The sequence below is a fragment of the Dreissena polymorpha genome, chromosome 15 (genome assembly GCF_020536995.1).
Source record: "Dreissena polymorpha isolate Duluth1 chromosome 15, UMN_Dpol_1.0, whole genome shotgun sequence".
Lineage (NCBI taxonomy): Eukaryota > Metazoa > Mollusca > Bivalvia > Myida > Dreissenidae > Dreissena > Dreissena polymorpha.
In genome coordinates, this window is record NC_068369.1 from 53,587,012 (window position 1) to 53,613,371 (window position 26,360).

A 26,360-nucleotide genomic window follows, 5' to 3' on the forward strand; every position below is an offset into this window, starting at 1 on the left:
GTAATCATGTGAACTTAATGTTTTTTTTTCATTGTGTATTATTCTCTAGATAAAGAATATATGACACGTATAGATTTATACATGATACATTATATATGTATGGTCCGGGCAGGAGACCGACCCCTAGCGGGAAAGTTGCGAAACCGTGCCGTGTTTCTGAGGTGTCGAACCAAACAAGACCGAGAAAGATCGTACACGGTTTATACATTTGAAACATAGTAATGCATTTGCTTAGATTAAACGACTCGCGGTTTTCATTGTGTATTATTCTCTAGATAAAGAATATATGGCACGTATAGATTTATACATGATACATTATATATGTATGGTCCGGGCAGGAGACCGACCCCTAGCGGGAAAGTTGCGAAACCGTGCCGTGTTTCTGAGGTGTCGAGCCAAACAAGACCGAGAAAGGTCGTACACGGTTGGGCCCAAAGATGGTAAACTATGCATGGGTAGTACGAAGTCTGATGACAATACGATACATCAACAGAAAGATGAAATACAAGCAAACATTCCCTCTGTAAAGTATTATTTGAAACGTTGTCGATCGGGAACAGTAAATATATGCCAGCATTCAATACAACTTGGATAATGTTAAACATTACCAAAAAAAGCACAACAGTTCTATTTGCACTTGTGTAGGCCATTTCTTTCTCAAACTATTGGCATTATTTTGTTCAAGTATATATTTATACATACAGTACATACGGTATTATAATTTGTACCGTTACATAAGCTTATTATTTCGACTCGTATTGCGTTTATTGTATTAACATAATAGTTTTGCTCTAGATTTCATTTTTTAAAAGTCAAAATGGCATTTACGAAACATCAATTAATGACCAAAAGTATTACTTAATGTCCGTAGATAAACATTTAAGAACATGGAAGTATGATATTGAACAAGAGGGTTTATACATTTGAAACATAGTAATGCATTTGCTAAGATTAAACGACTCGCGGTTTTAATGTGATATTGACTTATTACAGAGCACGCTAGTTCTCGTTATGTTCAGTTGTGTCCAATTGTTATGTTATTTGTGTCGTTGGATAAGCAACATGCAGTATACAATTCTGTTAATATAACAATACACACACGTAGGGATTTTACAAAATAAGCATCTTATACAATACTCTATAATTTGCAAAAGATACAATAAATATAAGGGTTAATATGTGTTTACAAATCGGGAAGCCTAAGATTAAATGACAGGCTTTGTTATACCACACTTTGCAGGTGAACCTTACGTTAAAGTATTTTTACAGTTTTATTGTACTTAACCATGAAACAAAAGTAAAATGTGTTGCTTTCATTTAATAATTGAATAATTACTTCAATTAAGGTCTTAAACAAGTGCAATTCATAATTGAGTTAAAACCACGTAAACTTAAATTTTGTATCATATATCGAGGTATGCAAATCACCTATATAACCTTATATTGTCTGAAGGAATATCATACACATTGATAAATGAGTCATATACTATATGCCACAAATCTACCGTTTGATATATATAGGATCTGGCACGAGTTGTCATCAAACCATATTTTATTAAACGAGTTCAGGAATTTTGTAAGTAAGCGAGCCTTTGGCGAACTTACTAAAGAATTTCCTGGACGAGTTTAATAAAATATGGTATAATATGACATCGAGTGTCAGTTCTTTTTTATCACATGCTTTTAAATGAGCAAATTAAATAAATATTTACGCTCACATAATGCTAATTCTCAAATGTTGTTTACATTTCGTGACGTCATTTGACGTTGGAACGTCATTTCATCAAAAAACAAAATGCGATTGGTCAATCGAACGAAAAATAAGCCAATGGAAACGCTTAAAAAGTATATTACACATGTGTAAGACAAAAAAATATTTGTAATGGTTATATTACATGGGACACAGGGTATGGCATGTGATAAATATATATATATATCATTATTATTCTGTTTGTTGTGAATAAGTCTGTGGCAGATGCTTTGATGTTAGAATTGACATCGTCTATCTTGTTTGATCTCTCAAAACGGAAGGAAAAAATACTTCAGCAAAGATCGCTTACATATTGGATGATTATTTTTTCAAAGACTTCTTTGATAATGAGTTCGCAAGAGATCACTAATTAATCCCATGCATTCATACCAATGCTTTATGGTATATTAGTTATTGAAGGTTTTGTATACGGTATAATTTTGATAAAGTGAATAAAGTACATTAAAGAAAGCAAATCACTCTTTCTTTTTGGAAGCCAAAAGTTTTTTCTTTGGAAATATATCTGTTTTCTTTGGAAAAATATATGATTACAAAATCTTTAACAAAAAAAACACACACAAGACAAAACGTAGTAGATGCTGGCTTATATATATCTTTCCACAGACGTAGCTAGTGGTGTTTTTATATCGTGATGTTTTGAACATTTGTCATTGTGTTGATCTTGAGAGACTATTATGGTTTTAATTGACACCGTTTCACAGAATATTTCCTAGTAATATACAGTGCAATGCGGTACACATTTAAGTTGTACCATTCCGTAGTGCAAAGCGGTGCATAGGATAAAAGCACTATGTTTCTGATAGAGAAGTATATAAAAGACTCAAGCTATGACTTTTTTGGTACTTTATATTTGTTGTAAATTAAACAATTGTCAATGGCGTCGGTTTCAATTCCGTAAAAACGTTGATTTCGGAAGACGTCATGTACGCAGTCCAGTTATGACGCTGCATTAAACATACTTTTGAACCGACATCATATAATGCATATCTTGATTCCCAATAAAAACAAAATGTCTTCCTCGAACTGATCTGAAATTCTATGTTCATTTTGTGAAGATACAAATAAGACAGTATGCACGATCACCGAACCTTTACCGTTCGAATACTAAATAAACACTCAAAACATCGTGTTTACAAGTGAGAGTAAATAATTCAAGAATGGATATATCGCATTAAGAAAGCAAATATCACGTGAAAAGATTTTTATTATTATTAAGTCGATAGCAGAAGATTTATTTGTCAATTTGGGATACAAATGCTGCTTTTATTAAATTTACTTCTGTAATACAAATACAACCATCATAATCATGAAGCAAGTATGCTTCTGATTGTAATCGATTGACTGTTAATAGTATCAACAATGTGGCATCCAAATACGGTGCAGCTGAAAAGTTGAAACTATTTGAATGTTTCAGAAGCAACCCTTGGTATTAAAAGTCAATATTTAAGACCAAAACAAAAAAAAACTAGCATAATGCTAGTGGTCCGCGCGAGAATAAAAAAGAGGTATACTCTTTTTCCGTAAGATAGAACCGAGACAAATGACATTATGTTTTGATTTATTTAATCACGATAGACACATTTTTTGGTTTGAAATGTCAAAACGTTCATGGAATTTTAAATTTAAATTGATAACGTAATTACTTACTTCAGCAATATAACGCTCGTAACTTCCATGTGGAAAATAAGTACTTTAAAATCGATAATTATGTTTAACACTTCTTACATTTTTGTTTTTGAAAAGCTTTACAGTTAATAATTGAGAAATTCTCAGATTTGATTAAACTATATGATGTCATATTTGAAAAGGTGTATGCATTCATTTAGGTCAGAATCGATTATATTCTCTATGAAATCTAATTGAAAAAGCAAATACATGCTTTTCTTGTTTGTTTTGAAGCTAGAATTCAACGATTACGACTACACTTTGCAAGGTGCTGTGTATTCGTTACGTTACAAAACGAAATTCCCATTTGACCACTTCAGCCCATTTGACAACTCCACGCATACACAACATGTCGATAAAAATGCAGCATAGAAACAAGAATATTTCACTGATTCTTAAAAATGATGAAATACTTTTTGTTCAGAAATGAATTTTTTACTCGCACATACATTTTGAGTTTAAATTTGTATCATCCAACCATATTTCACATGGTATTGGCTAAAAAATAATAGTTCAAACCATGCTATTGATAAAACCATAGCAACCAGGTTATAATTCATCGCAGCATATGCTTTGAAGTGTTCATGTTTTTGTTAAGCCTGTAAATTTCTACTGAAACATTCGACCTAGTTTAGTTACAGATGATATACTTGAGAAATGTGGGTGTAAATGAATTCTTACAATTTCTCATGTTTCCCGTTGTCATTAATTTAATAATATATATCATACTATTGTGACATGTGTTTGAGTTTCATGCATATTCAAATAGTCAAGAAGTTATAATCCGCCACATAAATATGGGCCATGCTGTGTGAAAAGGGGGATTAATGCATGTGCGTAAAGTGCCCTCCAAGATTAGCCTGTGCGGCCCGACAGGGACCACACTTTCCGCCTAAACCGAATTTCCACTAAGACAGAATTTTCATTTTTAACAGAAAATATCATAAAAGCGGTAAGTATATACATTTGTTTTAATCATTGAATCATTTAATTTTTTATCATACATAACGTAAACAAATATAATTAGAGAATATTTAATGATTATCAAGTACATAAAGCTTACACAACATATTACGTGTCCTGTCGTAGCCTACAACAGGAAAATTACACACTAAGCAAGAAGCTTCCAACAAGAAACGATGTTTCTCATATATAAAACATATGAGGCTTTCAGGCCAGGTCAATGATCTACGTAATACAAGTAAAAGCTATCAATTCGGTACAACCCACATTCCTATATTCAAGACGTCTTGGTCAAAGTTCTAGAACATTGTTTTAACTAGGTATTTTGATAACTGTCTAGTGAATCAGCTGGAAGCACACATTAGAGCATGGTATAGACGATCGCCGTTATGGCGAAATTGTCCGAGAAGTCCCGATTGAGTTTTCCGCAAAGTCCAGCGTTCGGAGTGACGGATATGAACGAAAGAATGCGATATTGCACGAAGTTCATTAGAGTGCTAATACCTTAAAAAATATACCAGTAAAAAATCTTCTTACTGTCTCCGTAGACACTCGTATATTTTCGGCCTAGATCGGCAAATATTGTGTTTATGTTGTGTTGTGATTGACATTTTTTAACAGATAAGATTTTTTAATCCAGACTTAACAGGTGATTTTTCTTCAAAGAATAAATACAATACTTTTTTATTGATGTGCATGAATTTGAGTACAAAATATCAACAATGTGTATCTTGTGTTGTTTTTCCAATCAGTCTGTCATCCATAGGTAATATATTAAGTATGAGAAGGGAATATTTTATTTTTACATTTTTTATTGTTTCTGCACACCATGTCAGATACATGAAAAATATATTTTATGCCCCCAACGGGCGGCATATTGTTTTCGCACTGTCCATCTGCCAGTCTGTCTGTTCTCCATTACACTAGTCTTATTTATAAGACGCGCAATGAATTTAGAGATACTTTTTATATGGGCTAAATTCTTTGGAATATTCTCCAAATATTACCAATATAAAAAGTAGCTTAATATTTGAGAGCGTCAACAAGTTCGACTACCGTAACACTTTTCGTGTCCACTCTCTAATTCAAGTAGTTCTAAACCGATCTCCAAACTTGGTCAGAAGTTGCATCCGGATAATGTCTAGGTCAAGTAAAACATGGGTCATGCTGGGCCAAAAACTATGTCATAGGGTCACTTAGTGCGTTTCAAACATTCAGCATAGTGTCCTCTCTCTAATTCAAGTAGTTTTCATCCGATCTTTCCCAAACTCTGTAAGAAGTTGTATCTACATAATGTCTACGCCAGGTGTGAACATGGGGCATGTCGGGCAAAACTCTAGTTCACTGGGTCACTAAGTGCGTTTTAAACATTCAGCTTGGTGTCTGCTCTCTAATTCAAGTAGTTTTCATCTGATCTTCACCAAACTTGTTCACAAGTTTTATCTAGATGGTCTCTAGGCCAAGTTCGAACATGCATGCGAAGAATTGGCAGAAAAAAACATCTACAAACTGCAGCAGATGCCATATGTAACAAACAAAATATAAATATTGAACACCTGTTATGTAGCAAACTAATAGTTAAATAAAATAAAGGCGATGTATATCTCAAAAACATTTGCACACTTATGCTTTTATGTAGTGACAAAGTTACAGTTGGGGGCATCCGTGTCGTGTGGACACATTTGTTTGATTAATGATAAACAACTCATTCATAGTGATCTAACTATAAAATGTTCTTTACACGATAAGAAATACATTGTATTGTATGCCTGCTAATATTGTGGTCTTAAAATAATATCACTAATACTGTTGTTCATTTCAACATCAAGATATGTGATGTTAACGTATGTGTTCATGTTATGTTTGTATTTGATTTATTTTTACATGTTAATGAACATTTTGGTGTTTAAAGTTAAATCTATAGTGAATTAATTAGTGACGTGTGCCATTAAATATGTAGTGCTTATTGCTTTTATTTTGTTTAAGTTGAAAATCATGTTTTTGAATCTCTACGTATGAAATGCACTAGTGAATTTGGTTTGACACTTATGCGAAGATTAATAATATATTAACTTCAAATACATTTTTGATCACAAACAGCATGTATATGCAATCCACAAATTACTGTTTCCATAACTTAATGTATTTTGTCTACTTAATTTTATCAATCATGGAACAAAATTGAATTGCTAAATAAACAAAATAATGTCTGGCAGTACAGACACACAACACAAATTGTATCATGAGGAGTTATTCGTTTTAGTTTTAAGTTCATAGCTGTACGAAATGTTCAATTTCTGAATTCACACCTTTTTCCAGAAAATGTGCATATATTTATGTATATAATAAACATGTTAATGATGTTCCATATCTGTCCAGAACATATTTTGTTGATTTTCTATGCCTATTTTGGCTTAAATTCTTTAAAATGGTAATAAATATGAAAAAAGAACATTTTTTGTTCCCATTGCAACCATGAGTATTTACGGATTAATTTTGGTACAATTAATTCCGTACTTTGAAATTAATTATGTTCATCCAGATACGCGATCAATCGAGATATTATCAACACAAACTGATCAGCATAACAAGTACCGATACTGGTTGAATAAGGACGTCATTTCATCCAAAACGGGCATTCAGCATTTATGACACACAAAAAGTGACAGACCCAGATGGGTCATAATCTCGTTCCCAGCCACATATCTTCATCGCCTATGTAGGATGGACATGACTTATTGATCGACTATCCATTGTGACTTTTTGAAAAATGCAGCTGCAGCCTTGATTTTTATAAACCTGTTTATAATAATGCATACACATACTAAATCAACAAAAAAACTTCCGACAAAACGTCTTCTTAAAAAAAATATAGTTTGACTATGTATAAAGATATTGACAACTATATACATAGTCGAACTATCTTTTTTTAAGAACTAAACTTCTTCCCAAGCACACTAAATCTAGCCCCAGGCATTCAGCGCCTATGGTGCTTTGATTTTTTAATGTTATTGTTATAGCAATAATTGTTAAATAAATTCTATCCAAACAATGTAATCCAAAAAATAAATTGTTCGAGACCTTTTCATGTTTTGGTATTTTATTTAACACTTTATGAAATTCAATACTTATCACGTGTCATGCCTTAATATATGTTACTATGTTTAATCATGTATAATCACGGACTGTATCTGTATTGTATATATTGAAGAAACCTAACCTATGTTATTAAAATTTGATTATATTGGCCCACATTTGTACGGGGAACTAGATGATATAAACCGCTATTGATCCCAATATGTTGGCATTTTCGAAAGAAAACATGCGTAATTAGATGTTACTGTCCTGATCATACAAACGCGATGAATGACTAATAATAGAAGGTATGTCATCTCTATCTAATTCGGTGGAACCATAACATATGTATCGCTAGAGTAACAGAACGTATTGACGTGAATTCCATGGTAGCTTTGCGTTTCAGTTCGGATTGACGTGTCTTGATACAATTAAGCTGCGGTAATAGAGGTTTCACTACCGGGACAAATTTAGAGGCGATAATTTTACCGAAGACATGCAATGTCGGTATATGCAGCTATTTATTTCTTAAACATGTTTTGGAACAGTTCACATTAATAAATATTGCACATTGTTCAATGGACACATATTATAATTTTCAAACTTAACAACATGAACTACTTATGGTCAAAATAAGTTGACAAGTATCATCACACTGTGTGCGTATTTCTGTTTTTATCAATAACTATACACCAATGCCTATATAAACAACAAGCAATACTCAGACATGATATTTAATGCGTATAATTTTCAGCGGGAGGTTCCCTTTTAGTGTAAAAATATTTGCAATTGCAAATCACCTTTTAGACTTTAGCAATAGTACCGGTAAGTATATTTCAAATTTTTATTTTAAATATATGGTCAATGCGTAAGCAATACTCGTTACATCTGGAAGGCATTCGTCCTATATTAACATTGTTTTAACTTGTTTTAAGTAAGCGTTATGTTATGATAAAAGAAACTAAAATTTCATTATTTTAAGATAATGTCTGATCTTGGCAGAGGATAGATCCGATATATATTTTATGTTGCACCATTTTAGGACGTGGTCTCAATCGCGATGAACCAAGTGTTTAATTCGCGCAGCCAGGGCTTAACACGCTACTTCATCGTTAACACTACTTCGATATTTAAACAACCAATTATTTGCTACATTCCGCTACACCAGTATGAGGGAAATCTCATCACAGCATGAGTTTTTGTTTTTATTGTTTTCCCTTTTACCCTTGCATACAAGTCTGAAACAAACGCTAGAAAAATTACACACAAAATAATACACAACTGAACGAAAAAAAAGAAGAATACAACTGGGATGGAGATTATGATTAAACGTTTAATAATTTAAAACTCTTTATATTTTAATGCATTCAATTATAAAAATAAATTGTGTCCAAAGGAATAAAAACCATTTAAAATGATGTTCAAAATTGCTAACTCAATATACTTCAGTTTGTTATTCTCTTTGTGTTAAAGCAATTGGTTTTCGACTATTACTGTGAGGGATTATAGCGCGAGCAATTTGTTTTATGAATGAGTGATATCTATAAACAGAAAAGAAAAAAACGTCCACAGCGAAGACATTCAATGATAACTGTATCAAATCCGTCTAGGTCAATGTTCGTAAAGAAAACTTTTAATTTATCCCGATAATGCCCATAGGTCGAATATGAAATACTTTTCATGAACGATGTTGCTTTTGTATAGTGTCAAACAAAGCGATTTAATGAGGCGTTTTGTCTCCGAAGCTTCTTACCGAAAACCGACTTACAATCTTTTTTTTTCTTCAAATGTGCCGTATATCGTTAATCCTTTGCTTACGAAGCTGAAGATTCCCATTTTACCGATTTTATTGTGTCAGGCTTTGATTTCGCACATTTATGTTTGTTATACAAACATACAGTCTTGCAAATCTGTATCTACTTTATTTTCATTTGGTTGTGTGTCGCCTGTTAAAGTATGCTTTATTGTAGTTTTTACTGTATCTCACTGTGTGGCAATTGGTGCCGTGTCATACATATATGACCAATTGAGACAATCGGGGTTTTGCCCCTATAGTTGCAGCTGAAGTTTCACCTTGTTAGAGCTGATCTTGCGAAACAGTAGGGATAATTGTGGACAAACGCATACAGTTTACCTACGAGTAAAATCCAGCGAAATTGCGGTAAGTACACCAACAAGTTTATATCGCTATTCTTTTTATTCGCCCGGTTAAGCAAAATCATTTTGTAAATGTAAAACTCAATGCTTTTGATTGTAATAATTATATATTGTGGACAGTTCGGATCATTTGTTCACGTATATGATTGTATAATATATATATAATATATATATATATATATATATATATATATATATATATATATATATATATATATATATATATATATATATATTTATTACTTAATAACAAATTTGCCTAGATACATGTATATCGTTTTAGTCAAAATTTAACTTTTTTTAAAATTAAACGATCACCTAACTTTGCTGCCAAATATTTGCTGATTGCAGAAAACGCTAGACTATCAGTTTAGGGAAAATGAGCTTTTTTAGATAAAACATTTAACTGTAAAGTATAAAAACGAAGTGAGTACTTAAAATATATAAATATATCGTTATTATAAATACACACTATTCCAAATTTGACACTTTCAAAATAAAAAAATCTTTAACAAAAATAACAAATTTTCAAGAAACTTTAATTTAGAGTTGTCTTATGCTTACATGGCAATTTCTAACTTCACTCGCACAAACAAACACTTCGTGAAACCTTGAACTGCCTGGTCAAAAGTGCTTGTAGGAAAACAACATTGTGTCGCGTCTATCGACATAACATACTGTTCGGGATGGTAAATTGGTTTTTATGACCGCCAATATTCATTGGAACCTTCCAATCATCCGTGTGGTGAACTAAAAAGCCCGTTGGACTGCTATTGTAAGACCGCTTTACGTCGGTAATTGCATGTCCCAGAAAGCAATTGTATCTGTTGAAAAGCCTGCGTCTCCCTATTTTTTTTCTATTTTTCTATTGACAGCATCGTCTGTTGCTGAGAACTTATCCCTCCTTGTCATCGGGTGTAATAAAGTAAAATATTTCCGTTTCACCGAATAATAATATGAATTTATTATATATTTATTTTTTCATGTTATGCTATGATTTAGTTTAAAATATCGGTAAATGATTACTCGATCATTCCACTCTTTCTCGAGTTGAAAAGAATGTGAATAATCGTGTCCTAAGTTTAAACTTTGATTTGTTAAACAATAAAAAGCACATTACACATTTTCAAGAGTTGAAATCAATAATTGTTAGCGTTTCACGTAATTTGATTGATCGTAAAAAATCACCACTCGTGAAAAATATAAATTATATAAACACATAACAATGACACGATCATACAATTATGAAATAGTCGCCATATACTACTTTTTTGTCAAGAAACGTGTACATATTTGAATAGGGTGCTGGTGGTTTCGGTAAATGACAAGTTCGGTAAATTGATTTATATAGTAAAAGCCGTGGAGGTTTCGGTAAATTGATTTTATAGAGGAGGTATACCTACAACGAGGTGTTAATGACACCTATTATCGGCTTACAATAACATTAGAGGCATTTATTTGCAAACTGTGGATTAATTTTGAGTTGAGTAATTAATGCTATGCCTAAGGTAAAGAATTAAGGGAAATGAATGAGCTACCTCTGAAAAACGAATTCTGTTAGGAAATTTTTGGTTAATTTTACGATTTAAATAACGCAATACTGTTGTTTTTTTAATTAGTGCTTCTATTTAAATAACATAATAGTAACATAATAGTAATAAGAAGTAATGATTTATGGCGGAATCAATGTCAGATCTTCAATTAAGTTTAATGCTATTTTAAAAAGTTTCTTGTAAAATATGATTTAATAAAAATGATTTCATGTTGAATTTTATATTTATTTATATGTTTTATTATTTCTTTCTGGTTGAGAAAAACACAAGAAAAAAAACAATATATAAAATTTAATACGTGTACGTAATTAATAAAAAGTAATATAATGATACGCGTTATATTTTGTAATTATGTTAAGTGCGCGTGCCATTGAACGTTGAGTTAAGCGAAGAGATACACATAATTGAAAACTGATAAAAATGACATCTAACACAACGCCAGCAGAATGAATACACTGTGTAATAGCAAGCTGCCGTGATGATCATTATCTTATCAACTTAATACACAGGCACCTGGCTACTGTACTGGAACAATGGGTTTTACGGCCAAAATAACTGATATCATTTTTTGCCTAAACAAATCGGTTCAATAAAAAATAATAACTGATTTACTTTGTAATCCGTTTTATTTAGCAACAAGTAAAACATGGATACAATATATATATTTGAATATTTCATGTCATTTAAAACAATAATGAGGGAGTAATCACATATTAATAAGATACATTTTTGACACACTACAATATTAATACGACACATTATTATCATTCAGATTTTCCGCATGCTGATTTAATTTAATTACATTTCTAATACAAATGAGATACATGTACGACACAATTCAATTTAATGTTACATTTCAACCATATCAGTCGTTCATCGTTCAAGACTCGTCGTCGTCGAGCATGTGGTGGACCGCTGTGGATGGTCCCAGGGCATTGATGTGGCTGATGATCATTTCTTAGTTGACAATGACCATTATAATTTTATAATTACCCAATTACATAATACTGTTATTTTTACCACAAATAAACATCCTTTGATGTCACCACCAGTATTTTTTGTAAACATGATTAAAGAAGGAAAACGTTTGTTTATTTCACAGTTTGAAAGTTACTGGTCGTGTATGTAAAAACTCGGCCACCACTTTACGTGTTTGTAGACACCCTGGGGGCCGTTTCTAAGAACAACGTACGTTCAAAAATCATGCGTAAGTGCAAAACATTCAGTTAGTAGCGTTTCTATAAACTTCGTAAAGTAACGTTTACCGTAAGTTTGCACTTAAAGTTACGGTTGCTCAAAGGCTCACGTAACTCAGTTATTTTGCGTAAATATGGCGGCGTATGTACCGATATTTCGCAGACGCGAACATCTTCCTCGAATTTATAAGAAAATAATCATCCCAATTGATGAATTAAGAGATTCGGAAATCGTTGAACGATATAGACTCACACGTGAAGCGATAATATATGTGCACAATTTGATCAAATACGATATATCGGCATTCACTGAGCGCAACTATGCGTTGGATTCGATGACGAAGGTATATGCTATTTTCTTATTTAAAACGCTATGTATTTATATCTCTAAGGTATAAGGAACGCTACAACTATTTAGTTTATGTAAACCCTTTATCTATATTTAGACCTTGTAATACTGTAATACTGTATGGCATGGGTAATTTTAGTCCAAATAATTAGACGTAATCTAGTCGATGTAAATCGACCTCATATTTATAGGAGTAGGGAAATTTCTGTTGCGGAAATCCTGGGTTGATTGTTGACGATTGTTGACAGAAAAATGATGTTGTGAATAGGCGATATCGCGGATTTAAGTTTGGCTACACAAGAATTTCAACATGTTCGAAGCGATTGTTGTTATGATTTGTTCGATTTTTCTTTTGACAATTCATTCAACTTTCGTTTTTAACATGGCTATATTCGTCACACGTTGAAAGTTCATCAAACTAACTCGACGAATGTTGAGTGAAAGTACTTTTATTGTTGGATAACTTTTTACTAGCTTATAACGTAAGTGTGTTTACACATTTGTATAAATATCAATGGTTCAATCATACAGTAATATATGCACAAATTGATCGATCCATATGTCAACATCAGTTTACAAACTCTTAATTTTGTGTGGCACAAACTGTGTATTGTTATTGTTTTAGGTGCTAGTTACTTTGAGATACCTTGCGAAAGGCGATTTTACATTGAAGTCGGGGATCTACATTGGATCAGCAGGAGTTCCGTGTCGAGATCGATTTCTGTGGTAAAAATATCATGAAAATATTATGTTGTCCTCACTGATTAAAGTGTACTGTACTTTTGTCTATTTTGTTTACAACCAGTCGCCAGCTCAGTTGATAGTTGCCTCTATTGTATACTGCAGTCAAGTCTCAAGTCCAAAACACTTGCCTTACTTTTCCAAATGGTTATTGTCGAAATAACACTTGTTACATACTGCAGAATTATACTATAACAAGAAATGTGTTTGTCAGAAACACAATGCCCCGTTCTGCACCGCTTTAAAGCCATATATTTGACCTTTTACCTTGAAGGATGACATTGACATTGACCTTTCATCACTCAAAATGTGCAGCTCCATGAGATACACAGGCATGCCAAACATCAAGTTGCTGTCTGAAGCTACTTATAAGTTATGAGAATATTTCTAAACCTAAACTCAGAATTCTAAACCTAAACGCAGAACTTAAGTTCAATGTCAAGGTGAAAGGGGTAAAAATTTGTGTGCATATGGAAAGACCTTGTCCATATACACTTGCATACCAAATATGAAGTTTACATTTGAAGGGACATAAAAGTTATAAGGACTTTTAGAAACCTAAATGCGAAACCTAAATGCAAAGTGTGACGGAAAGACAGACGGACGGATGGTCCAATCACTATAAAACATGTAATAAAAGTTAGAACCGTTAATTAAAATAAATGTAATCGTGTATTGAAAAGTAAGAACAATTCGTTTTTCTGAATTATCAATTAAAATTAAAAAAAATTAGATTCAATATCTTTTATTTTATTCTTTTTAATACAGTTACCATGCAAACGAACATTTTTATAGTTTGATTGTGTTCATTCTTAATATTGACTGTCTGGAATTTTGAATTATTCATTTTAAATTAGTGTTGCTCTATTGGTCCTTGTTGGCTCGGGTACTACTCAAATGTACTCTGGGTACTCTTAAAGTATTCTTCAATGTACCCCAAGAAAGCTTAATATACTTAAATGTACCTGTGAATTATAACGTTAAGTTGGTCGTTGTTGGCTAATGTTTTTAAAATAATTGTGTTCATTATTATGTCAATATTTTGTCAAATAGCCGGCATATTATGGAAACACATACTCAAAAAGCAGGTTTTGTTCAAAGAGAATTTTGTTTCGTATTCCGAAGCGCATTTAACGACATCAGGTTTTGTGCGGAAATAAACAATTATAATGTAATTAGCCTTATATAGGAGCTTAGAACTTTTTTTCTTTAAAGGTGTTGGCAGCGCTTGAAAAAAAATTGGACACAATCCATTTTCCAATAACAGCTGAAGACTTCAGAAGAGTCAAAACTGTTTTTTTTAGGCTGGGAAAAAATCCAAATGTTATTGGTGCTGTTGATGGAACCTTAATACCCATAATTGCACCAAGTGAGGCGGAGGAGGTGTATGTTTGCCGGAAGGGCTACCATGCTATAAATGTTCAAGCGGTCGTGGACCATGAAATGACGTACATTATTCTATGTTTGCAATTTATTATTTTTTTAACTATTCAAATACATGTATCTTTGTTCTTACCATAAACAGTTAATCATTGATAATAATGGATAAGGAATAGTTTAGTTTAGTTTAAACCTATTTATTTTAGCTCGATTGCATAGAAAGTAATTCCTACTTATTTGAAATGCTCTCGAGTCCGTTTCCTGGGCCTAGAACCAGTACTTGGTGTCTATATGGGAGATCGAAAGAACGCTCCCACAGCGGGAATCGAACCCAAGACCTCCCGGTCGCTAGGCGGACACCATATCCATTACACCACGGCGACCTCTAGGAATAGTTTGCCACTTTGTTGCTTAAACATTAAATGGTATGGGTTGCCTTTTCAGATCAGAATAAACAACAATAGCGAATATTAACTAAAGTAACAAATACATGTATACACCATAATTTATTGCATTCATTCCATTTTTCATTACATAAATCAAGAAAATTCTCACACATGATACATATCATTTTAATGAAATATACTGCAATATCATTATGCATGAACAATATATATAACAATATTACTGTTGTTAAATATTCGTTATGATTTTGAAAGACTATTTTAATAATTAATGAAATATATGTTACAGATTCACTGATGTTGTTGCCCAATGGCCAGGCTCAGTTCATGACAGCACAATCATGGAAAACTGTGCCTTGAAGCAGTGGCTGACAACTACTAACAACAACTGGCTGTTGGGCGACAGTGGTAATGGTTTAAAACCGTATCTACTAACACCAATTGGTACACCAAGTACACCATCAGAGGTTCTTTACAACAATGCCCGTGTTAAAACCAGACTAGTGGTGGAGAGGGCATTTAGGATATTGAAATCCAGGTTTAGGCAAGTATATGTACATTTAAATAAATGTTACAGGAAAGTCAAACAATTGTTAGACAGTTATTAAATTATAATAGTTAACATTTAAGGGTACTATATTGTACACATTTGAAAAAAAAAAGTTTTAGTTTATTTTAAAGCTATTTACATTTTGTAAATCATTGTTATAATATACAATAAACAATTTTTAACAACAAATTTCAATATTTCATGTTGATTTTAAATTTTAAATTACTAAAACAAGTAGTATTGCCTTTATAGATGTTTACACAAAAGTGGAGGATGCCTCTTAGTCAAGCCCTCAAAAGCTGCACAAATTGTTAGTGTATGCATGAGATTACATAATCTGTGCAAGGAAATGAATGTTCCAACCCCACTTGTCTTGGAGGAGGACGACCATAACGAACATGTGTTTGATGGGCCACTTAATGGCAATGGCGTGCAAACGCGGCAAAGTGTAGTCAATTTATTATAAAACTTAATGAAGTTGATGAAACAGCTCAGTGAGTCATGTATTAACAAGAACAATGTTAACTAAACCATAAAACATCATATCCAATGGATCTGTTACACATTTTCATACAAAATGTGATTTTATGTATTGAATATTTGAACTATGTATTTGTAATATGTCGATGGGCTAATTAACGCTTGATTGGTCATTGTCGGCTCGGGTACTACTTACATGTACCCCGAGTACTCTTAAGTATACTTACATGTACCCCGGGTACGGTAAATATACTAAAACGTACCCGGGAAATTTAAAGCTGAATCGGTCGTTGTCGGCTTTTTTTTTTAATTAAATATATTCACATTTATGTTAAATTTCTGTAAAATGGCCTCTATATTATCGAAACTCATACTCACAAAGCATGTTGACGCAGTTTAAAAAAAAAGAGAAGTTTGTTTAAGATAATCGGTAGCGCGTTTTACGATATAGGATTTTAGGCGGGGATACAACTCTAGTACAGTCTAATATCGACCGGGTACGATTAAGTATATTTACCGTACCCGGGGTACATGTAAGTATACTTAAGAGTACCCGTGGTACACGTAAGTAGTACCCGAGGCGACAATGACCAATGGAGCCTAATTAACATGTACTTGTTCATAGATAAGATAACACTAGTTATGTTAAGAATTGGCATTTTGAAAATTCTTTGTTTAAGATACATTAATCATTCTTCATTATTGTATGATAGTGATTTTTAAATTAAAGTTGTTCACAATCATTTTTGCATAACATATGATGCATATGACTAATCAAACAAAAACAATAACTATGCTAATATGTAAATAATATAAACTATTGTTACGGGTTGCAAGAGGCCAAAGTAGTGACATTGCTTATAGAGCTGATAAAGCTATTTATGTTATGCAGCTCATCTCTAATGTCTGCCTGAACTTGCAACTGCTGGCGCATTATCTCCAGTTTTTGTTCTTTCAAAGCCAGTTTTTGCTCTTCCACAGCCAAAATTCGCTCTTCATCTGAAATACATTCACAGTTTTGTTTGCATGTATGTGATAGCAATACTTTTAGCTGGACTAATCACTGAATAGTTCCAGCTAAAATATTTACCTACATGTTGGTATCTGACAAACATGCACAACCTTCATATATTTGTTTTCTACGACATGTATTCGATTATAATTCCTTACATGTGTTTTGGGTCATTGTTAGAGGTCACTGATCAAGCTCTATAAATCTAACATGCAATTTAGCAGAGTTATTTCATACTGTGCTAAGAAAATTCAGATTAAGATTTGCATGTTAAAGCTCCTTTCACTCTCAGACATGAAAACAAGTCATAACATGAAGTTGCATTTATGACCAGTCTATTGAGGGTCAAGATCACTGTTGCTTAAATTAAATATAAATTTTGTGTTTTATAAATTATATTAGGATGAAGCTCTTGAGCTGAAATTTTGAGTGTAGATAGGTTACATGTAGATCTAGTGAGGGAATATATTTTGGGCAGCAGGGTCACAATTAATGTTTACAAACACAAAATAAGTGTCCAGTCAATAACTTTACTTTGAAATTTCTGAGTAGGCAGTTTTTATGCAGACCTTGATTATGGAGTAAATTAAATTCAGCTGAATTAATTATTAAAAAATGTGAAAATATTATTTTTTTTAAATTGTAGAATTTTTCATTCATTAAAAAAAATCAATTAGTTTCTTTCATATTTTTTATAGCAACTAAAAATATTTACTTTAAAAATTGTCATTTTGGTCATTATATTATACGACTTACAGACAAATTGCATCCTAACACCAAAATGAAACAATCAAATTGAAATAAAATAAATAATTTTTTGTTATGACATATAGTATTGTCAGTTTGTTCTTACATGTTCCACGTCTGTTGTTGTTATTATCTCGGCTTCTTTTTCTACCTGCAATATAAATGTGCAGCCTAAGTATAAGCACTCTATGTCAATATTTAAATAATTATCTGTTCATGTGTTTGATTATAGTGCAATACAATGTGTTTTTAAATACCAAGTGGATATATTAAATTGTTGAAACAACAAGAATGTGTTTGGTTTTGATTATTGAATCAATTTTGGCCATATCTACAGTATGTAACATGCCATTTGTACAAAAACAAATTTATAGGTAAAAAAATATTGAAATAATAAAATTTTTGCTTATAAATATCTTTTTGTATTTTAACTAAAATTATTTAAACGAAAAATTCTTGCTCCAAATATTAAACACCTATTGTATACATATACCTTAGATTGGGGTGTTGAAATGGATGAGGTGTTTGCCTAGCGATCGGGAGTTGGTAGGTTGGATTCCTACTCAGGGAGCGTTCATTAGCTCATCCATATAAAGACACCAAGTACTGGTTCTTCCCAGGAAACGGACTTTACCATATCTGCCTATAATAAGCCTTCCCGTAATAGTCAGTAATTGACGTAGGAAGTATGAATTATAAGTACCTTTTTCTGGTGCACTTCCTTTTTCAACGTCCGCATTCTTCCTCTTTGAAGATGTGCTTGCAGATATTGATGACTCTGGAGATTATGTTAATAAAGATTGTCATTTACATTTGAATAAACATGACGTTTAAAGAAAATATTTGTTAATATATTATTGTTCATGGCATTATGTTACTCATCCTCAAACATGCCTGTCCACAATGGGGTTCAAACAAGTGACCTCCCTGTTACAAGGCTTACAATCTTCCTCATCGCTATAAAGGCTAGGTCATACAGCATGGCATTACATGTACTCCTTATAGCTCAACCTACTGCAATTATATGTATATCATGTTTTATATAAATATTTAATAGTTTTAATAATATATCATTATAATGTCATTTTTTGGAATAAAACTTTTCATGAAAGGATTTAACTTGCCGTAAATGCTTTTATTTATTTTAAAACAATATAACCACTGCAAAAATCAAATATTATGTATGTTTAAGCTATACCTTTGTTAATTGCACTTTCTTTTTTCACAGTTTTTCTTTGCTTTTTCTTGCAATGAAGCTGTTCCATCTGATTATAAAACATGTTCATATTAAATTTTTTAAATACTATTATGTATTAAATAAAAATGCATTATAAGCATTGTGAAAAATGCATCAGAAACATTGTGAAAGACAATCTGGTTTAAGTTAAGGCTTAAATTAAGAATATCACACTGTCTTATATATTTACTGGTATGTGAAATAATTTAGCATATTAAATTCAACATGTTAATTTATATAAAAGCAAACACAAATTTAACGTATAATTGCAGAGAGGAAATACAAGTAAATATACTTTCTTTGGCTATAAAATATGAAGATAACAAATTATAAGCTATTACATGTGTGTGTATATATATTACGGAGGTTGAAGAAAGGAAATATATAGTGGGAGATAAACATTAAAGTATTTGCAAATACCTTCAGAAAGTTCTTTGTCTTCTGCATTAAAGGTCGTCTGAACTGAAAATGTATGGTATATTTGATTAATTTTTAATCTTTCATTTTGCTAATGAGTGAAACCTTAGGAACTAATTTAGTATAAATAAAACAAACAGATATAATGAATTTAATATTTAAAATAAATGAGGTTTCAATATATATATAACGTAACAAAGTGTAACATATTATTTAGCAACACAAATGTAATGTATTGCACTTTTATTTGATATTTGTTATATTACAATTGATGAAACTATAGTGATTTGAAGATATATTACCTTTGAAGTTATCAATTCCTGGTAAACCTTCTATGGAGACCTTGGGAAGTGCACTCAGTAGCTATTTAAAAATGTGTAGAACATTTGTACACACAAATATCACAAATGAAATGACTTTTACGCAGATATCATAAAGACTACAATAAATATATATGACTATTTTTATTTTTTACATATATAAGTATTTAGATAAGTAAACAATAAACTAGAATAAAAAATGACATATTACATCATTTACATCTGCTTACTGGGTTTGAGTGCATTAATTATTTTATATTAGAGGTCATGTTAATTAAGAAACATGTACATGTAAATCAGTAGGTGTACCTTTTCCTGCCAATCTTTTAGATCAGCGATGGCTGGACCTCCCCCTGTAGCCCGAGCTTCTCTTAATCTTTTTCTTTCCTGCTGCCTGACACCTGTTTTGATGTCAGACAGCTTCTTTTTTACTTCCTCCACTGACCTTTGCGTGAGGGACTGACTGTTGATACTGCAAAGTTTAATTAAAGGGGTACCTTAAAATTATGTTTTTAATACGTAGAAGTAGATATGCCATAGATCTATATATATGTTGGTAGTTGAGACGTCTCTGTAGTCGCTTTTTCCTATTTTAAACAGAAGACGACAAATAAAATATTTAAACCATTAAATCTTGATATTCCTACAAATGCACTATTGATGATATGTAAATGTTAGAATTAAAATCATAAAAGTGTGGCTATAAATACTGTATGCAAAATGCAAAGTATCAAACTACTGTAAGTTTAACAACATTTACCTTTCTGTAAGATTTTCGTAAAGCTCGAGCTTTACTTTACTTGTCAATTGATTCGACAACTTTCCTTCTAACACCTCTTGATACTCAACGAAACCGTCTACTAACGCGTTAATCTCATTCGCCGACCAATTCATCTTTCTTTTCTTCGCTGCTTCCATTTTGCAAGTCATCGTTTTACACGGGAAACGACACTGTCAAATGTTCTCTATAAGGTCCGCGCAATCACACGACTTCTGTTTAGAGATTATTCTAGCATAGCAACTAAGTTTTCGGCTACGTTCGGTTTATAGAAACGCACTTACGCATTCGGAAAATTGTACGTAACTTTATACGTACGTACATTTTCGTCCGTAAAGTTACGCATTGTACCAGAAACGGCCCCCAGGGAAAGAACCTGTAAGAAATCTGTTATAATTTCGTTAGTTAGCGCAAGCGTTATACGGTATTTTGCAGAACACAAAATTAATGAACCCTTTTAACACTTGAATGGTCGATGCATTAGAAACATGATGATAACATCCACGCAATTGTTATTTTTCAGTAAAAAGCCATTAACAATAATAGCATAAAAGAATGTCAAATACCACCAAGATAAATATCATTGTTTGGAAAGTGTTAATCAATGCTTATACAATATAATCCTGATTCTAACCGCAAAAAACCGACCAATTTATAACACATAGGCGTGTCATATCAAATTCACATGAAATGCCATTTATGACATAAAACACGATTTAATGGAATTAAATTGTAAGTGGTTGATAACATCAATCTAGACCGTTTGAATTACACAATTTCTTTGTATTATTTGTTAAAAATGCGAAATAAACACAAAACGCTTTTTAAGTATACATATATTTCAGATAACGCGCATGTCTATCTTTTTTCGGAAATAAATTATTCTTCTTTGTTTTGATATGTTTTATTCCAGGCTTGTCTAGACAATAAAGTTTTATTTTGTTGTAATAACGCTTCACAGCTCTATAACATTAATCGACAGTCGTCATTGTGTATCGTGTAAATGAGATATTGGGTGATTAAATTTTTACGGACTTCCGATGACATGATTTCTCAAGAGAGCTTTATTTGATTTCACGTTTGATATCAAGCCCGTTATATGAAGGCATGCTCTCTTTGTGCAATTGCTCATATTATTGTTTTAATATATTATTTGTATTATCATTAATATTTTTGTGTTGATATTTTTAAAATTATATCTTTCTTTTTTATAGTTATTCATAGAGACACGACTATCAGTACAGTATGCTCTTTAAGAAACATTAAACAAAAATTAGTAGGTGACCTGTATTTAAACCATTACAAAACATGCATTTTGTTTTCCCGTAAATAAGAATTTCAGGTTCATTAAAGTTACACGTTCATTTAGCTGTTAAGAAGCCAATTATGGAAGTAAATAGTCTTTACGAAATCAAAATCAATACTTTATATTCGATAACAAGCGTTTAATGTGTGGTTATTTTCGTTTGTATTTTACATTCTATTTTAATTGTGTATTTTGACGAAACACAGTTAATTAGTGATTCGTGAATTTTTGAGTTTAAAGTAACAACAAATATATACACTAGAACTCCTATCAATACTATCACTACTTTCCTCAAATATAAAGCAAATATGTTTTTTTTTAATTTAAATATTTAAATGTTTGCAACTTATATATAGACAATCGAATACTGCGTTGATTCAACTCGACGGTATTTGATTCTTTATTTGAGGTTCATCAGCATCCTACTTGCTACAAAAACATTAAACATAATTACAATAAAGTGAAATGCTTTAACAAAATAACTAGATTTAATTTTTGATTTGTGTATGGGATGTTGAGAGGACAATAAGAAAGTGTACCAGCGACATACGTGAACACGAGTCCGCCTCTAATGACATAAAATGCTTGACAGAGCCATGCAACCGTTTGATGAAAGCCAATCCACGTCTAACATTGCATATTACTATAATGCCATTGCATATGTTAGAAAAAATATCTTCGCCCTTTTCTCGATTCCCGCGACGATATTTTCCGTTTAGATAGAACTCATCCGAACTTGGGGTTATGATCATACATGGAATATATAAATATATATATTGCGCTTAGGCGAATAGTGAAATTGCGTTCATAGCGTTTAACCGTGCGTTTATATTTCAGCATTTTAAATATTTTATTGGTTTTTTTTTTCTGGGATTAAGATGATTGTATTCAAAGCTTGCATACATAGAATTAATAAAGCAAAACGAAAAAAGCATGGCAACCATAAGAGCAACCTAGGTATAGGGGCATAACTTTATTTCAGCCGCGCTCTGTGAAAAGGTGGTTAAATGGATGTGCGTAAACTGTAGTCCCATATTAGACTGTGCAGTCCGCACAGGCAAATCAGGAATGACACTTTCCGATTAAAACTGATTTTTGCTATGAAGAGACCTTTTTTTAACAAAAACTGTTTACAATTTTTTATTTGAAAACTGCCAGAATACCACTGGTATGTTTCTCAAATGAGTACCATGGAAATCCTTTAACGAACCAAATATTTGCATGTATCTTATTACATCTCACGTTTTTTATAATCTATAGGGCGCGATTGGGCTTTCATAAACAATTTTCGTAAAACAATAATTTACTCTTGTAAGCTTTGAAAATTGTCAGTAAACTTGTGCAACTCAGTATGAATTTATCTAGTTTCTGTGATTAAAATGGCTTAAATAAGTTAATACGAATATATGTCCATAACTAATGAATGAATTATCGATATTCTCCTTGTTTTGCAACATTTTGTTGCTGACTTGTCTGTGGTAGAAGATTAAGTATATATTTCGTAGAATAATAGTTTCATCCATCTAATTCAATAAACCACACGCGTCATATAGGAGATATTGAATGATTAATTTGTCACGCACTTCTAGGAAAATGATTTCTCTATGGACCTTTACTTAATTTTAGTACTGGAATCATTCCTGGTAAATGTTTCATTAAACAAATGTTACCTGAATAATAGTGTATCATGCGATGTTTATTATCGATATATGTCTGGCACAATCTCTTTGTTTTGCATAAGAAATAAACATGAGATTTAATTACTATACTAAAATATTCAGAATCAATGCAAAATGTAAATACCAAATCTACTCAAGACTTAATCATATCATTTTCATGCTCATGGAGTTGTTATGTTTTAGGTTACACTGCCAGGCAGTGCAATTGTTTATAACTAAATTAATCAGTATGTCTCGAGGCTGACGACCCAGTAAAGCAGACGATTAAACAGACGATAGGATTGCATTCCCATAGAACAACATAACTCAGTGTCACGTAGATGCAAGCGTCTTAATCAAAATTGTTTGAGCTTTTATACAATTTGTTTGTTCTTGAAGGTAAACACATTTAGTCAAAAAAAGAATTCTTATCTGATAGCAAGTGGTCATCTTTTGTTTGGTGTTTATGAATTTTATAATAAAAGCATAAATTTGACACTTGTGTGTAGCATTTGGTTAAACGAAAATGTAATTTTAATTAAATAACTCATATTAAAAAGTGTATCATTGGCATTTGGTAATTCATCGTATTCGTTTGCTACTTTAAAATACCTTTACAGGTACTTAACACATACAAAGTGCGCGATATTGATTGTTGAGCTTTTGGTCCAATCCAATACTATCGTATGGCAAGAATAATGGCAAACACTATTTCTTTAATTTTCAGGGGTAGGGTATTGTATTGTCCTCTATTGTACAGGCATTTGTAATTTTCCTTAAATAAATCACACGCAGATTATCGACTTTTGTGGATGTCTTACTTGGAGAACCCTTTTAAAACAAATTCAAATAATATTTATTGAAAGGTTTAAAGAATAGCAAACTGTAACATCGAAATGTGTACTGAAATTTGAATCTGAAACTTAAGAAAATGTAGAACAGTTGTATTTAAGCATTCCAATGTAGCTTTTGAACACAATGATTAGATTTAGAACACTATTTCACATCAATCGTTAAGCTAAATCTTTTAGGAAAACAATAAATTTTAGGTTTATTCGACCCACAGGATTGAAATCCATCACAAACCATTCTGGATGGATCATTTAAACATAGATTGATGGCCGCGAATGCAAGTTCAACCACTTACGTAGGATAGATTGTTTTTTTATTGAATACATATATTTGAAATATATCATATCGGTTAAATAACTTGCATCGCAAACATTTTACCCTATTTACAATTCAATAGACGTCATTTTCTGTGGGTGAAGCAATCATCCGAGTGTATGTACATAACTACCAGAGGAGGTAAACACGTGATAAACAAAATGGCGACGTCAATATCGAAAGAGTTATTATTTTAGCCTTTAATACCCATTAAACCCTTCATTTCTTTTACAGATTTTCAAAATGCCCCTATCGCTTCCAGCCATATTAGCAAGAAAGTCATTTGCGTTTATTTCCTATTATTATTCGCTCTAAATATTTTAACTCTCTGCTAAATTTCTTATCGGTGTGACCTAATAACAGCAGAACTACGAAAATTCGCAGTGAGTAAAGTCGAGATGTAAAGGGAATTTTAATTCAAAATAGATCACTTTCTCGCTTGTATTGCTAGAAAGTCATCGGAATTTAAACAATCGATACAAGTAATAAAGGGTTTAAACCGGTAAAAAAATACCTTTCACGTCATGGATGTCGCAATCTTGTTTGTCACGTGATGACCCCCTCTGACAAGGAAAATTTAATTTGCAGATTTGGTTTACCGATGATGAGATCAGATGAAGGAAATGTTAAAAATTAGACATGTAATCTTGACATGTTAATTATACACATACCCTGGATTTGATAAATGTATTAAATGAAAATCATGAGTGCAACTATAAACTTCATGATCTTTTCTTAAATGAAATGTTATGATTTTTCAAAGGCACTTACTTCAAACAACTTATAAAAAATATGGCAAATTGAACCTTTAAAAGTCTGCATTTATTACCACTAACGCTACAAATGTGCTGCAAAACCCATATTTGACACATAAGTAAGGTTTAGATTATTACAATTATAAACCCCAAAGCATTTCAATTATTAGTTCCTTGACAATGCGACCAAACTCTAACTAGGTACAGGTCTAACTTGGTACAGACGTGCACGACATATGTTCAGACAAATGATAAAGTAAACACATGTTAACTCTCTGAATCAATCACAACCGTTGTCCGAGTTTATTGACATTGGTTTCTACTAAGGCATTGGAAGCCCCGGTCAGAAGGCAATTACATTAGTCTTGCCATGTTCGACATTGGTGTGTTGCAGGAGTCTCAGTAAAAGGCTCTTGCTTCGTTGTTTGTATCTTGGGGAATGCGTTCCTTTCGCGTTTCTTTTCTGTAGTGAAGAGAACTAGATCGCAAACAATTTGTTACGGGGTAAACTGAAAACATATACATGTAATTACTTACTGGTTATTTATAAAACGTAAATGAGGACTAAGCCATGTAATTTATGGTATGAAACGTGTAATATTCTTTTCATGTCACTTACAAGATAATGTTAAGTTTACTGATTAATAAGATTGATAAGTTGTTATGTTTTGCAAAAATC

At 32.0% G+C, this 26,360-nt stretch overlaps 1 protein-coding gene across 1 annotated transcript; it reads left to right on the plus strand.

The window, feature by feature from the left end:
* Nucleotides 1-325: 325 nt before the first annotated feature.
* On the plus strand, nucleotides 326-16,270 carry LOC127859756 (putative nuclease HARBI1). The gene is made up of 4 exons (XM_052397265.1): nucleotides 326-523; nucleotides 14,686-14,918; nucleotides 15,544-15,798; nucleotides 16,057-16,270. The coding sequence occupies exons 1-4, from the start codon at nucleotides 326-328 to the stop codon at nucleotides 16,268-16,270; spliced, it is 900 nt and encodes a 299-aa protein (XP_052253225.1).
* The last annotated feature ends 10,090 nt before the right edge of the window (nucleotides 16,271-26,360 follow it).